The sequence below is a fragment of the Calliphora vicina genome, chromosome 1, assembly GCF_958450345.1.
Source record: "Calliphora vicina chromosome 1, idCalVici1.1, whole genome shotgun sequence".
Lineage (NCBI taxonomy): Eukaryota > Metazoa > Arthropoda > Insecta > Diptera > Calliphoridae > Calliphora > Calliphora vicina.
Window position 1 is genome coordinate 104,413,987 of NC_088780.1, and position 17,400 is coordinate 104,431,386.

Below are 17,400 nucleotides of genomic sequence, written 5' to 3' on the forward strand. Positions count from 1 at the left end.
TAGATTCAAAATCTTTAGAAAATAATATAAAATTTTTAGTTTTAAGTAAAAGTAAATAGTTAAAAGAACTTCATGTTTAAATTCAAATTTATGTGTTTGCTAAGTTTCCAAACAAAATATTTAAATTCAAATAGATATATAAATTTAGTTGCACGACTTGGATTTACAAATTTTACTTGTTTAAAAGATTTTAGTAAATAAATTGAATTTTGAATATTTCAAATAATAATTAAGTAATGTTATTTAACAAATTATAATGATTTACAACAAAACAAATTATTTTTTTTTGGGTTACAAAAAATTATTTAAAAAATGTTACAAAATTAATTTGATTAATTTCACTCTTTTTTTAAAAAAAACTTTTGTTTAATTTTTGTTAAAACCAGCATGTTTAATTATATAATAATTAGACATGCCTACATACATTTTTATTTTTATTTTAAGTATTATATTTTAGATTTTTTTTTAAGTTTTGTTTTTATTTTTTCAATCATACAAAAGTCTTTACTAATATTTTATTTTGTTTTTTATCTTATTTAATTTTTATAAAATTTACTTTATAATCAATTGTTTTATATATTTTAATTCAAATTCAATTGAATTCAGTCATTATTTTTGTATTTTCAAATTTTTCTTTAATTTAATATTTTTTTTCTTGTTTTCTTCATTTAATAATAATATTGTTTTTAATAATTTTTGTTTAAGCTTTGCTTACAAATCGTTCTTGAATTAAGTTTTAGTAAAAACAGTATTGAACAAAAAAAAACAGTTTACCGTAAAGAAAATTACTCTTTTGCAACTTATAAGAAAAATAATAAATTTTTAAATAATTTTTATTTTCTAGTCAAAAATTGATTTTTGGTTTTTATAACTACAATTTATGAAAAGAACGTGCATGTTTGTGTTTAATTTTTATATATATTTTTTTTCAATTTTTGTTACAAAATAAAAATTAAGCTGATTTTGTGTGTGTGTGTTTTTGTTTCAACTATTTATCTGGTTTAAATGAGTTTATTTAAATAGCTACAATTTATTTTTTGTTTGTTAATTAAGAATAAAAATGTAATTTAATTTTTTTTTGTTAATATTTTTTTGTTTTGATAAGGGACGCCTGTTAAATATTGTTGTTTTCTACTACTTGTTTTTTGTTTATAAATATTTTATTTTATTTTTTTTGTTTTGTTTAATAATTTTGTCCATAAGTATTGCTTGTTTTATTATTATTATTATTATGATTTTGTTTAATTTAATTTTTCCTTTCTTCTATAAAATGTAATTATTGTGTGTTTTTAGCATTTTATGTTTAATAATGTTTTATTAATAATATTTATTATATTTTCGTTTTGAAAGTTAATTTTGTAATATGTTTTTGTAGTTGTTGTATTTGGAAAATTATTGTATCGAAAATGAAATAAAAAGACAAATTATTATTGTTTGCTTGAAATTTAGTTTTTTAACTCCAAGTTGAAAACGTATCCGTATACCATTGTTCACCATTAGTGCCTAATGGTTGTTGTGGTAGTGGTAAACTGCCCCAACTGCCGCCATTTCCTATTAAACCGCCTGGGTAACGTCGCTTAATATCTGCTGGATTTTGGTGACCTCCATCAAATTTACGTTTACCGACTACTACTTCAGTTATGCCACCATAAAGTTAGCAGACCCGACCAGACCAGATCAGACCAGTCAGTAAGTCAGTGTAGTAAAGTGCATTAAACAAAAAAAGGAGAGCAGTTTTGGTTTGGTTTTTTGTTTTTTTTTTTACAAAGAGAAAAAAAGGAGAGAAAGAAAGAGATAAAATATAATTTTATTGTTATTCATAATGATTTTATTTATTAATTGTTTATTGAATTAAATTTTGTTGATTAGATTTTAATATTCTTTTTTTTATAATTAATATTATATTTAAAAAAATAAATAAATAAAAATAATAAAACAAAGAATAAAACCAAACAAAGTATTAAAATGGAAATAAAAAAATAAAAATTTTTCTATAACGAAATTTTTACATAAAATAGGGAAATTTGTTTTTTTTACAATTTAAAGACATTAAATATTGACTAGAAGCTTAGATAATATACATACATACATATTGTCACCTAAAATGCAAAACAACGTAACATCGTTTCAAAAATATTTATAGTGATGGGCAACAACAAACCATTGGAAAATTAAAAGTATCTCTGATTTAAACGTAATTTTTTTTATTTGATCATTAAACAGAATGACAAACATATTTCCAAATTAAAATTTTGTTTTTTTTAGGTTTTTCTTAACTTATTCATCATTATCTATCAAACATTCGATGTTGGTATTTTTGTTGTTACGTTATTTTGCATTTACATTAGGGCTATAACTTTTTTACAAATAATTGCCCTAGCATAGCCGAATAGACCATTGAAAATTATTTAAAAAAAATGGTATTACTTTTTCGCGGTTGTCAAAAAAGTTCACCCACAAAACGCGGTAAAGTTTGGAGATCATTTTTTTATTTTTTTTATCCAAAAAATGCAAATAGTTTTTTTTTTCATAAATATATCAACCTGGCTCGAATCTATATTTAAAATTTACGGTCACGGGAAAAAAATTCGCTATTTTACTATAAAGAAATAAAAAAAGTAATCAAAATGTGAGAAAATTTTGACTTTGAAAAATCGTTTTTGTGGGTGAGGTTTTTATTCCAAAATGACCCTAAACATTTTTTATCGTAAATAACACAACATTTGACATCGCGTGGTCCTAGGGCCAAAATTTGATTATAACCCTAATGTACATACTATATAAATGAAAACCTGAAATCCAAGGCAGTAAGTTTATCGTTATGTAATGAAAATTGAAACTGTAAACAATACTCAAATTCTTTTTCGGTTTCAAATCTTTTCGTTTTCAAACTTGATTTTTATAACACTACATATCAGTATGCATCGTTGGTACTTGAATCGTTTATTTCAAAAACCAATCAAACAACGAATTATTGATTTTGAGTTAATTAAAGAAAACTGTTGAATAAACATACAACTTTTTTATAAAGTTTGCACTTGACTGGTTTCTGAAACAAACAACTATCACAATTGTAATTTTCATACGAAATATTTAAATTTCATTAGGAACTTCAAGAATAAAATGACAAAAGAACTTTTTAAAGAGTTTTCAGATTCATATACAGCCCAATAACACAATTTTTTGTTGCTTGACTGGTTTTTGAAATAAACGATTCAATTTATAAATAGTTGGTAAGATTATGAGCCAACTATAAAAAGATAGAACAAATAATGACATCTGTTTTTGAATACTATGTTTTTTTGACAACTTTTTACCGCATAAAATCTTGACTCTCAGTCAGGATTGTAAAATGAGAGCTGTGCCGTGTCCAACATTTAAGAACGATTTGACCCCATTAGACTTTTGTAGTATTCTCCGATACTATGAGAATAATCCAAAAATGAGATAGAACCACAAACATTCAACCACGTCTTGTAAAATTGGCCTGTCAGGATAAGGTACTGCGAAGCCAGCAGCGACAGCCACATGAATAAAATCGTTTTCCATAAATAATGGGAATATTCGTTATTTCTAAATAGAAATATACTTTGGACCAATCTGTACATCCAGTTAGAATAATGTTTGATAAGTGTCATCCAAGATTAGAAATAATTATCCGAATATGCAGTAATATTGCATCAATATTAAAATATTATACTTTCGAAAAAGTATATTCGTTTTTAAAGGCTTTCATTAAACTTGCTATGTTAGTTTGTTTGTTGATTTTGTTGGTAGTTTAGGTCAAAATTTGCCTGAAATGTTCGAAAATCAAATTCGGAAATTCGATGTTATGTTCGAAAAATTCTTACAACTGTTAAAATAATCTCTAGATTATGGATATACCTTAGGACAATGCAATGTTATCTTCAATTCGAATTTAAGTTCGAAAATTCGAATTTATATATAAGAAACGCAAGTTTATAACAAAACGTTATAATAGCCAGTATTTCATTATTAGCTCAAAGGGGGTTTCAATCCCTCAACTAACAATTTATTACATCACAAGCTTCTAGTCAATACTTTTAACCATATAGAGCAACAAAAATTTAATTGAAAATAAATTTAGAATATTTTTTTTCATAATTTTATACTGAAAATAACAATTATTAACTATTACTTACCAATACTAGAAACAATAAAAGGATTTAATAAAAACAAATTTATAAAAATTTTATATATAAAAAATAATTCAATATTGAAACATTTAAAAGCCGCACTTTACCTTATTATTGTAGAATTTCTTTAAAAAAAAAATCGATTTAATTTAAAATTAAAAACTGAAAAATTTCGTTATAGAAAAATTTGTTTAATAAAAAAATAAAAATTTACACACAAGACTCAATTTTATTTCCTTGAAATTTATTTTTTTATACAAAATTTAGTTTAAAGAAAAATGTAATTAAGAAATTAAATAATAACAAAAAAAGGTAAATTTTTTTAAGGTTTTTTGGAAATTTGGAAAACAATGTTTTTTTTTTTTTGTTGAAGATAAAAAAAAAATATTAAAAGGAGTCGTGGTTAAAACGCGTACTACTAATAATTGACAATTAAAAGTAATAAAAACAAACTTAATTTTAAAATATTAATAATAAAATAATAATAATAATATTACATTAAAAGATATACAAATTAGAAATGGGATGAGTGAGAAATAAAAAAAAGCTTTCTATATCTAAAAAACAAAAGGACATATAACAAAAAAATTTCTTTAACAAATTCGCTAAATTCGATTTTTCGTGAAACATCTTGCATGTGTAAAATAATATGGAAAACAAATCATTGAACTGAACTGATTGCAATTGAATTTGTCGATTCTTGATTGTATTTAATAGTAATTTCGTTATTTTTGAATAGTTATGGAAATAAATTGCTTGATTGGTTTTTATTTCCAACGAGCCATTAGATTACGTTCAACGGGTTTATGCGTGGACTCCAATCGACGCTAGTTAAATATATAATTTTTCATAAAATAAATAAATAATAAGAAATGAAATAAATGTAAATAATAAGAATTAGAATATAACATTTTAAGAAAATGTATGTGAATTTATAAATACGTGTCGTATTTTATCAATTTATTTTATTCAATTTCTGTAAAATTGTATAATATTCTTATCAGGATTAAATTTGTAATCTGCTTGTGTATTCTTAACTGCTTGCATTTTAAATAATCATCTGAAAATTATTCGCATAATTCTAACTAGCATTCTTTAAAATTCTAATTGGAAAGGCTTATTGTGGTTTTGAGGTTACTTTGTATCAGCCAAACAAAATCAGTGCATGTTTAATTAACATTTTCTTGTCCGCACATGAATTTGTCTCGTGTGGACAACTTTTGTCGATATTATTTTCTTGTTCAAACGATGTTCATACAACAATGTATGTTATAAAATGTAATTTTCACAAAAAAAGACCGCAATGTAAAAAAAATACAAAGAAAACAAGTAAGAAAGTATGGTCGGTCAAGCCCGACCATATAATACCCTACACCAAGTAAATGAGTAAAAATATTTTTCTTTTAAAATATCAATAATTTATATTCGTGAGTGATTTTCGGAAGTGGGCCTTATATGGGAGCTATGACCAATTATGGACCGATCACCATAAAATTAGGTCGTGTGATTTATGTCTATATTAAAGTTAACCATGTTGAATTTTGTGTGTATACCAACATTATTAAGCGATTTATGCACGTTAAAGTGATTTTCGGAAGTGGGTCTATATGGGAGCTATGACTAATTATGGACCGATCGTAACAAAATTTGGTGACATGAATTTTGCATATATAAAACTTATTTGGAGCGAAATTTGTGTAGATACATAGATAAATTAAACATTTATGACCAATAAAGTCCAATTTCTAGGGGACATTTGTATGGGGGCTAGGTGAAATAATGGACCGATTTCAGCCAGTTTCAATAGGCTTGGTTCTTGGGCCGAAGAAGTAATATGTACCAAATTTTATCGAAATATCTTCAAAATTGCGACCTGTACTCTGCGCACAAGGTTTACATGGACAGCCAGCCAGCCAGCCAGCCAGCCAGCCAGCCAGCCAGCCAGCCAGCCAGCCAGCCAACCAGACGGACGGACGGACGGACATCGTTTAATCGACTCAGAAAGTGATTATAAGTCGATCGGTATACTTTAAGGTGGGTGTTAGACCAATATTTTTGGGCGTTACAAACATCTGCACAAACGCATAATACCCTCCCCACTATGGTGGTGTGGGTATAATTATGATCATGAATATCAACAGAAGAATCCACATAGAAGAACATGTACACAACATTTGTGTCCGTAATTCTGCTGACGATTTGTTCTTGTCTAAGTAACAAATTTTTATTAATTTTAATGGGAGCGTTAATGACATGACATTTGCTTGAAATTGTCTCTTTCCGATCTACTATCACATAAGTGCTCTTCAATTGAAAGTTTCATTGGGTTTTTACACAAAATTATCGCGCATGAAATAAGTTTCGAGCAGAAGCTGAAAAACTTATCGTTGACTTACTGTGCAAACGTGCTAAGTCCATTTTTAACAAATTTTTCACGAGAGAAAAGAATGGTGTAATATCCTTGCTTTTAAATATTTTGGAAATCTGTAATTGCAGTTTCATTATTTATTTGACATTTGTTATGATTTGTAATGATAACATAATCACAGTTTAGAAGAAGTGCGTTGGCGACTTATAAGTCCTTTTTTGTGACTTAGCCCATTTTCTTATAAGAGTTGGTTCGTTATTTTTATTGTTTTAACTCTTTTATTTGAGTTAAAGTCTCTATTGTCACTAAAGTTGCTCTCAAAAGGCAATGCATAAACATTTTTGATATCAGCATCTGACTGCTGATTTGAAAATTATCAAAAATTTCCTTAAACAGTTTGTGATTTACGTTTTTTTTGTTGAAATTTAATGTATAAACATATAATTGAAACAAATTTGTCGCTATTATATATTTAATACTCAATTCTATTTGACTGAGATAATAATTTAGCAATTTTGAGAAAATAAAATGGACTTAGCTCTTTTGCACACCAAAAAATGGACTTAACACTTTTGTATTTCACAAGTAGTTTAGTATTTTTACTTATTTTACTTATTAAAATCTCAATGTTTATAAAAATGTGTACTTGGCAAGTTTTGCACACTAATCTAAAGTTATATTTGTTAAAAAAACACTCATTTATCGATTTTTAAATTCTAAAAATAGTAATTTCATTTGATTTTAATCACAAGAGCTTTAACTTTTACTCGTAAAAAGTTAAAAAAGTAATATCGAACCGTATGGTTATTTTGACGTTCTACAACCACATCAGAGGTTGTGGTGCGCAGAGCGAGAGAAAAAATACAATTTTCAATAGGTAACGAGTGTGATATCTATTTGTCGCGCTTTCCAAACCACAACCATTTTCACATTTTATTGTTTGTGTCAAGTTATTTCTTAAAAATTCAGCTATTTTTTTCTGAATGTCAAGATAGTTTACTACTCGAATTTGGTAACCCCAGTTCCATAGCAAAACAATGTTTGTAATAAAATGAAAAGTTGAAAAGTATCTCTTAACCATTCCTTTAATGAATTCAATATACATTCATTCATAGGCTTCATTCCTTTGTACTTCAAATGTATTGAATTCATTATTTATAGAATTATTCAATTAATTATTTTTCTTTAATACAAATCCGTTAGTCCCAATCCATACTGTAAAACATTGCTGCAAAACATTTGAGTTTGTTGAGGAATGGAAAAGGATACTCTGTTTCATGTACATGAAGTTTTTGTTGAGTATGTCCTCCACATTTATTCGTTTTGTACAGAAATGTCACAAACTGAAAAGCAAAAACTTCACTGTGCAGTTTCAAAAGAGAATTTAAAAATGTTTTGCTGACAATGTTTCACAGTGTGGACCGGGACTTATAAATTAGCTTTAAAAATTTATTGAATAATTAAATTTTTCATCAATTTAAATCTATTACAAAAAGGCTTAAGGGAATTTTTTTTCAATTCATTTCGTAAATTATTAAAAAGCAAAAACTGGATGAAGAAAAAATATTTTAATTTAACTTGTATTCGCTTTGAATTAACAAATATGTAATCATTCAAAGGTTGAATGAATTCTGTTACCAATTACTTTCATTAAGCTATAATTCAAAGATGAATGAATTCTAATTAAATAAAAGCCTTTGAACGAAGCTAAAGAATTAGATGTTGGGAATGGATTTATGGAACGAATGACCTACATTTTTAATTCCGAATTATGATTTTAGTGCTTTAATTCGAAGCTCTGACTAGAAAATGGTTTAAAACATCAAGTTTGTTTGCCCTTATTCAAAAAATGTTTCTGCAAAAGTAATAATGAATAGAAAATTTATTTCAGATCACAAAACTTCGTTAAAGGAAATGTCAGTTTCTAGTGGGTTTAAAAATTTTAACTTTTTAAAGGTGATTATTAAAGTTCTATGCTGAAGAAAGTGAACGTAATGAGTCACAGGGAAAATGTGAAAAATGTTGATAAAAGTGAAGAAACGTATTTCACCCTTAGATTTCTGACAATTTCTTCAATAATAATTGACACTACAGATCTTTAATTAATTCAAAATCAGATGAAAACAAATTCATAAACAGGAAAACAATATACAGTTAAGCTACTTCATACCACCACATAGTATATTAAATTTTGTCTTGCCATATTGAAATGCTGCATCTTGGGAAACCTTAAAGTTTCCTTAAAGCATCAGCTTTGTCTCCCAAAAGCTTGCAATTTCGCTAAATTTCAGAGACAGTTGATAAATACCAGTAATTTATTATGAGTATTATTTATGAGTTTCAGTAAAATGCCTCAATTAGCTTAAAAGCTGAAAGATAACCCAAAACTTTAACATTTTAATGTTGTCTTATTCTTAACCCCCCGTTGTCACATGCAAGTAATTACTTGCAAGTAATGAATACGTATTATCATCGAAAAACAACAAAAATTTTTGTGTGTCACACTATGAATTCGTAAATTTTTTTTTTAAATTAATGAAATTTATGTTTAAAAATATCATTAATATGTATTGTTGTATATTTGTGTCATTTTTATTTTTTTAAATACATAGAAAATCAGCTATTTTCTTTAACTAAGTTCTAGTAAATTGATATTAAACTCATAATTGGTAACACTGTTTGTTCATTTGTTCATTTATCATTTTACTTGCGACAAGTGAAAAAATTTACTTGCAAGCAAATTCTCTTGCAAGCTGAGCTGCAAGTAAGAAGAATATGATTGTGTTAGTAAAAACCTGTGAGTGTATTGAGTTTTTCATACTTGCACTTGCATGTGGCAACTGGGGGTTAGGACCTTTTGTTGTTTTATTCTTAAGGATTCTTAAAAGTGTTAAGTATAGACTAGGAAATTTTAATTTTGGTATTTCATGTCAACTATTGTACCAATGTTGTTGAGCTTCAATTTCTACTAAACACGATAACCAACCCTGGTATTTACATTTATTCTCATTTAATTTTTTTGTTTACATTTTTGTTTTTGTTCATAAAAACAACTCTTTTGTCATTTTAACATGGCTGCCGTTTTGTTTACATGTTTGTTGGTGTTTCTAAAAGCAACTCTATTGTCATAAAATTCTTATAAGAGGTATTAATTAATTTTGAACTTTATGTTAAAAAATACACATATTTTGTGTTTATTTCCTAGTATTTTATAATAAAAATTATAAATTTGACTAATATCTTTGACACATATTTATAAATTCACATTTTCTTAAAAAACCTCAATGAATTTTAATAAAACAAAAAAAAATATCGGCTAAATTAAAAAAAATGTAAGTAAACACTACCAAACAATAAATTAAAATCATAATCAAAAAACAATTATGTATACTGCAAGGCAAATCAGTGTAAGGTGGAAAAAATCATAAATTATACAAAAGAAAATTGTACGAAAAAAACACGCTATATTATTTTTTCTTCTCACATATAAATAATTAAAAGAAAATAATAATAGACGAAAAACAAATGATATATAATATATATAGAATAACTATGTATGTATGTTTATATAAAGAACTCGGTATGTAGTATGTATATATAAAAAACATATACATATGTTTGTATATAATTATATATATAAAAAATGAATCGATTAGTATTTAAAAATAATAATGTAAAAAGACAATAATTACAATTTGAGATAATGTTTAACAAAACTAAACTTTGTTGAAAAACTTGCTTTTATAGAAAAAAATGTACAGCAAAAAAGCATTGAAAAAAACACAGTTAAAATTTAGAAAAATTCAAAAAGAGATAAAAAAAAAATAACTGAACTTATGAAGTTAAGGAATTTTAATAAATTATTTAAAATGTGGTTTAAATAAATTCAATTGAAATGAATATTTGGGTATAAAATTTAAAACAAATTTTATTCAAATTTAGAAAATTTCGTAGTTAATGAATTATGACATGAATTAAAATTAGTTTTTAAAAATTTTAAATTTTAAGTAATAAAAACTAAATGTTAATGTTGTATGACTTAAAAAAAATTGGATTTTCTATATTTTTAATGTGTTATTTTGAATATATTTAAATCAAATCTCAATTTTATATTAAATTAATTAATTGTATTTAAGTATGTATTATATTTAAAAGTATTTATTATACATAAAACACAGTTAAACCTTTTTAAATTGTTTATGTTTTAGAATTTAGTTTTTTTTAAGGTTAAGTTCCACAAAATTTAAGGTTAGTTGGCAGGTTATGTTAAGTTTTTGACAATTTAAAGAGGTTCGGTGACTGCATTATATTTGTACTGGTAATTAATTTATGGTAGAAAAAGGACTTAAGTTATTTAATTTGTAAGCCAAAATATATATAGTTGTATTATTAATAATAAGGTCAAACAAAATAAGGCCAAATCATTGTTATTTTTTTTTTTAATAATTTTTCATGTTTACTAGATCAAAAATTAGGATTTCAAAACAAAATTTCAACTATTGTTTTTTCATAGCAGTATTTTGTAATCATTTTTTGGTATCTTAAAAAAATTATATATACAAAACGTCTTTTCAGGTTATGGTAAAAAACCTATAGAACAAATTTTCGAAAAAAAAACAACAAAATTATGTTGTTTAAACAAAAAGAGTTTATTTGTTTATTTTTTAAGGATTTCTTTATTATTAAGATTTCTAACACAGGAAGGGCTTTAAGGATTTCAATAAAACAAAAGGTGGTAAATAAAACACAAATAATATACATAGTTTTTTTTTCTCAGAAATAAAAAATAAAACTTTAATTAATAAAAAAAATTATAAACAAATTTTAATTTTTTTTCTATGGTATTAAATACTAATCGATTCTTTTTTTGGTAATAAATTTATTTTATTTCATAATAAAAGTGTTTTTTCTAATAAAAAAAACACTTTCATACATATACACACACACGCACACACTCAACATAACAGGGCTTTTTCCAAATAGCAGGAGAAAGAAAGAGAGACAGCGAGTGAGAAAAAATAATTTTATATTTTTAAAAATACATTTTTCTTTTGTTTTTCATTATTATTTTTTGTATTGTTTATAACTATAATTTGTTTTATACATAAAAAACACTTTTACTGCTTCATTTACATAGAAAAAAGTAAGAAATCACAACAAAAACATGCTTTTCTTTATTTTTTTCTTATAAATTTAATAATTTATAAATAATTTGTTTAAATATCCATAACAGAAAAACAAATAAAATACAAGATAAAACAAAACAAGTATGTTTTTGTTTATAGAGAGAGAAAAACAACAACAACATCAACAACACCTAATTTATATATTTATAAAATATTTTAAAGCAAGAAAAAAAAGTTTTTTTTGTTTTTTTAATCATTTTTCAAAAAATTTACTTTATTTTTATTCATTTCTTTAGGTTTTTTTATTAAGACAAATACAAAAAAAGAAAAAAAAACTTAAAATTATTTAAAATGAAAAAAATGTAGGAAATTATTATGTATTTAAAAAAAATTAAAGAAAATATATTTAGTTTTTATTTTGTTTTTATTAATTAAAGAAAAATATTGAAATTAAAAAGTTAAATTTTATTTAAAAATTAAAAAAAACGAAATTAAAATATTACAAATTATTTATTAGGTTAAAATTAGTTTTTTTTTGTTATATTTTAGAATTAATTAAAACAAAAAACAAACGTTGTTTTTTTTTATATTTAAATAAACGATAATTCAACCTAAGAATTTTTAACAGTGTAATAAGTTCATCTTCATTAATTAAACGTATAGTTTTACAGGGTTGGAAGTTGTTTGTTTATATTAAAACAAAAAAACAATGATTAAAAACAAAAAACATTTTTTTTTAGCAGTAAAAGTATGTTTTAAAAAATAATAGTAAAAATAAATTTAAAAAGTAGTAGTAGTAGTTATAAAGTAGGTATTAAGTAAGTATAGAGTTTAAAAAAATTACATTTAATTGACAATTAAGAGTGTGTAAATTCTAAATGCACACATTGAAAGGAATCGTATTTCATATTTTTTAAACAATTTAGAAAAGATTTAAAATTTTAACAGAAAATAAAACTAAAAATATAATTTTATATAACACCTTAAAAACAACCTAAATGAAAACAAGAGCACTTAAAAAAAAGAAACAATTCATATTATGGGTGGTTACAACCTTGCCTTGAACTGTTACTATTTGGTTAAAAAAGTAGTATTTTCCAAAAAAAAATGTTAATGTAATAATACACGAATTTTAAACAATTTAGAAGTGATTTACTATTTTTGTAAATCGAAATTTCAAAACCATGAATTATATCAAGAAAATTATTATTATTTATAATAGTAGCAAAAATTATAGTAAAGTAGAAGATTTTGAATGAATTAAACAGAAATTCATTTCAATTTAGGAGTTATCCATGAAATTTCCGAATATTTTAAAAGCAAATGTCATTATTTTTTTTAAAAAGTAGTATTTTTGAAACTTTTTGAAAGAGGTAGTATGTATTTTAGAATATTGGATAAATACGTTTCACTATTTTTTTAAAAAGTAGTATTTTGAAATTTTTTAAAAATATTTTTTTTAAATATTATATTATTATTTTCTACAAAAGTTATTAGTTATATATATTTGAAAAAGTACTATTTTTGGAAAAAAATTGTATTTTAAAAACGAAATACCTTTTTCATATTTCACGTAGGAAAGAAATCTGAGCATTTTTTTTTATAATTTAGTAGTAATTTTGTAATTCTATTGCAATATTTCTGAATATTTCTTTTCGATAATATTAAGGAATTTTTGTTTAAAAAGTAGTATTTGTCGTGAAAAATGTAAAACAAAAATTTTACTAGAAATCTCTATGACTTTTATATTTTATTTCTTTAGATTAACAAGTTTGAAAAAAGTAAAAAAATACTACTATTTTTAAAAAGTAGTATTTTGATTAAAAAAGTATTACTTTTTAAAAGGAAATCTGTTGGCAACATACAAATTTTACTGTTTTTGAAAAATTAGTATTTGAGTTCATAGCTCAAATAAATAAAAATTTAGTATATTTCTTGAATAAAAAACTCTTTCAATCATATGCCTACCAAATTTTGAGAAAATTTCACTATTTTTGAAGAAGTAGTATTTAGCATAGTAAAAGTTTTAACTGAAAAAGGTTCAAGTATTATTTTGCTACTTTTAGCATGAGAGTGAATCCAAAAATATTGAATAAAGTACAATTTTTAAATTAAAAAGTTTCTATAAGTGGTACCACAAAATATTGATAGAAGTGTTGCTACCAAACAAATATGACTATATTTCAAAAAGTAGTATTTAAAAAGGTTTGTTTAGAATCTATGCAAATATTGAAATAAAGAACAATTTTTTGAACGGTTGACAACTAAAAAAAAAGAAGTTATATTTTGAATAAAAAAGTCGTAGTGTTAATTAATTAAAATAAATTTTGAAATAAAAAACGAAATAATATTAAATGAAACCAAATTTTTAAGATTTAAATAAATATTAACCAAATAACCTAATTCATGATGGACTAATGAAAATTTAATGAATTATTTAGCCAACCTAAGCAATTACTAAATTAATGCAACTAAACGAAGTGCCTAAGAAATCCAAGTTCCCACTCAACTAAAGTCAATTTTAATAATTTTCAAATTTAACTTAATAATGGCATAATTATTTAAAAAAAAAATTCCAAATATTTAAATATATTTGCCATTCGTTTAGGGGTAAAAGTGCACAATCTAATCTGTACAATGTGTTTAAAAAATTAAAATTCAATTAAAGATAAAACTGCAATCGATTAAATTGTATATGTGTTTAAGATGAAGACATCTGCAGTCATAGGAATTTTGAAACTATTTGATGTAATCATTTCACAGTGAATTGCAAGGCAAATACAAGATTACATAAATACATATGATACAAATAATGGAGCCATGAACAACATATTATGTGAATAATGCAATGAAGGTTTAAACATATTAATGAAATGAATTTTACCAGTGAATTGGTTGGTATTTTGAAATCATCTTATGTCATTATTGTACAGTGAATGGTATAGAATAAAGCTAATTATTTATTTAGTGAAAGCGTTTAGAGTCGAAACTGTTACATATGAATGCAAGTATCTCATTTAGATAGAAATTGTGTTTGAAATATAGAATTTTGTAAATAAAAAGAAAATCGACTGGCTTAAAGGTAATATAATTCATGCTAAATTATGAATGAATTGGATTTACAGGACACTGCTTAGCAAAAATTCAACAAAAAATGTCACTGACTTTTTCATGCCAAATTAAAATTATTAACAAAACTAGTAGAAAATATTCAAATATGCCAGATATTAAATAATATGCTTTAGTAAAATATTTTTTATTTTATTAGTGCTTTTCTGTCATATATTTATTGAATCCCTGTTCAGAAAATTAATTATTAAAGTAATTCTATTGTTTGGATAGATTTCGTTCTAATCGAAATCTACAAAATTGAAATACTTTCTAGGAATCCTAAGGCAAAAACCTGTAATAAAAATGCATGTTATAATATTCATTGAATGAATGGTGAATAACATGTGATTATGAAAATATTTGAATTCAGCTTTATTAAAATCTATACATTTGATCCTTGCTCTGCATGCAGTTAAGAGCTTAGGCTCGTAAAATTATATTCTGATTATCTAAAGAAAAGCACTTAAAAATTCTTCATTTGAAAATTGCGCATAAAATAAGACAAATTTTTAAAGATCTTTAATTGTCTTGTTTTCCAAATTGTCAATAGAATTACGCAGTTTAAAAAAATCAAAATATTTGAAATTCATACAAACAATAGTTTTAAAGATTTTTGAACTAATAATTTCAAATTTAAAAAAAAATATGGAAATTTAAAGAAAAGAAAGAGATTTATTAAAATGTGAAAATTGTTAAGTTTAAAACAAAATGTTATATTTTTAAATAAGAAATAGATGATTGCGAAAGCTATATTAAACAAACATATTAAAAATGATTTCGAAAGAATTAAACATAATTGAAATGAAAAAAAGAGACTCAAAATATTTTCAAAGTTAAAACAAATTTATTTCAAAACATTTACTATATAAACAATTATTTTATAAATGAAAATTATTCATGTTTGCAAAACATGGAAACATTAAAAAAATATAAATTATTTTTAATTGAAATGAAAATTTTAAAAATTAAATTCCTTTCAATGTATGACCTTAAGAGAAGATAGTAAGTAATAAGTAGTGTATGTATGTTTTATTGTATTTAATTATTTTAAGAGTATAAATTTAAGACACAAATGAAAATTCCGAACTAATTAATATTATAAAAAGAACATAAGAAATAAATCTAAAGAGTAGGTAGAGCTTAATAAAAAACAAACATTTTATAATAATAATAATAATGATAATAGTTAATAATAGAGTAATAATAATAAAAATAAAAATTGATAATATTCAACACAAAGAATTGAAAAAAGTGTTTGGTTTGTGTATTTTGTTTTAACATTTTGAAGAGGAGGGAGGAATTTGTTTGGGTTCTTTTGTTGTTTTTTTTTAAAAAAAAAACTTTATTTCAAATTGTTTTTATTAATTTGTAAAACAAAATAATGTTAATATTTTTTTTTTATATTAAGAGAGACAAGAAGAGGTGGTTGGTATTTTATATTTTTGCAATATTTTTTTTGTAATTATTATTTTTTTGTTTGGTTTGTTTTTTGTTTTTAAAGTTTTTTCTCACCTGGTAAATTTTGTAGCGGTTTGGCGTGCTGAGTGCCACGAGCGCTGGGACGAATTTGTCCCACCCCACGGACCCCCCCGGTTGCTTGCAGAGCCCCCTGAACGGTGGCCCCCCGTTGAGCCGCCACCGCCGCCGCCACCACCGCCGCTTGAGGGGCCCCCTGACGATTGATGTTGCCACGGAGCCCAACGGTTCGGCCACGCGCTGTGATTCCACGCCCACGGCCAACCCCCTTCATAGTTAATAAAACAAAAATCAGCGTACACATACAACACCCACACACATTATTATCATTGTCACCATTATTATCATCATTATCATACACATTTACAAAATGATTCGTGTAAATCATAATAATAATGTTTGTGCCACATGTAGCAAGTTTACAAGAAGAAGAACACCAACCAGTATCGCAAGTAGCAAGAAGTAGTCATCATCATTCATGTTACCATTCATTTGTTATATAATAGATCCGCATAACAATTAATTATTGGGTCCGTAGTGGTGGTGGTAGGTAGGTAGTTCCGTTTATCCATTTTGACCATATTTAATATTCGTATTATATAAAATATATATATGGATCGCCAAGTTTTTTCAGATAATTTTGTTGTTTGATTTTTAAATTTATAAACGTTACAAATTTTTTTTTAAATTGTTTGGATTTTTTTGTTTTAAATTTAGTTTAAATGAAAAAAAGTATTCAATATAATAAATTTTGTAGGGGGGCAGGTTTTAAAAATTTCATTTTTTTGTAGGGAGGGAGTGAGTTGTTTGATTGGCATAAAATTGTAGAGTTTTGAAAATAATATTTTTATATTATTATTATTTTTCAAAGGGATTACAGGAATTTTATCAATCATAATTTTGTTGTTTTTTTTTTTGGTAAAGATTTTTCATATAGAGACCATAAATAGTAGAACAGATTTTCAGGGTTTGTTTTGGTAAATTAATTAAAAAAATATTGATAAATAATCATTCAATTAAATTTGATGGTGGGGATAAATAAATTTTTGTTTGATTTGTTGGTAAATTGTAAATTATAGTTGTTTTTTGGTTTGTTTGTTTTTGTATTGACGAACATATATATAATTTTTTTAAGACGATTTTTATTTTATATATTTGTTTA

The 17,400-nt window shown here is 24.3% G+C and overlaps 1 protein-coding gene across 19 annotated transcripts in view; it reads right to left on the reverse strand.

Annotated features, from left to right (window-relative positions):
• Nucleotides 1-1,375: 1,375 nt before the first annotated feature.
• Nucleotides 1,376-17,400, reverse strand: part of Syp (Syncrip) — a 195,857-nt gene continuing 179,832 nt past the window's right edge. For 9 of the 19 annotated variants that reach the window (XM_065515377.1, XM_065515370.1, XM_065515366.1 and 6 more), the window contains exon 12: nucleotides 4,910-4,984. In XM_065515377.1, coding sequence (XP_065371449.1) covers nucleotides 4,925-4,984 — 60 coding nt within the window. In that variant the 3' untranslated portion in view covers nucleotides 4,910-4,924. Of the gene's footprint in view, nucleotides 1,633-4,909; nucleotides 4,985-16,274; nucleotides 16,507-17,400 lie in introns of those variants that run through there. The other 10 variants (XM_065515384.1, XM_065515383.1, XM_065515382.1 and 7 more) reach the window with 4 other exon arrangements.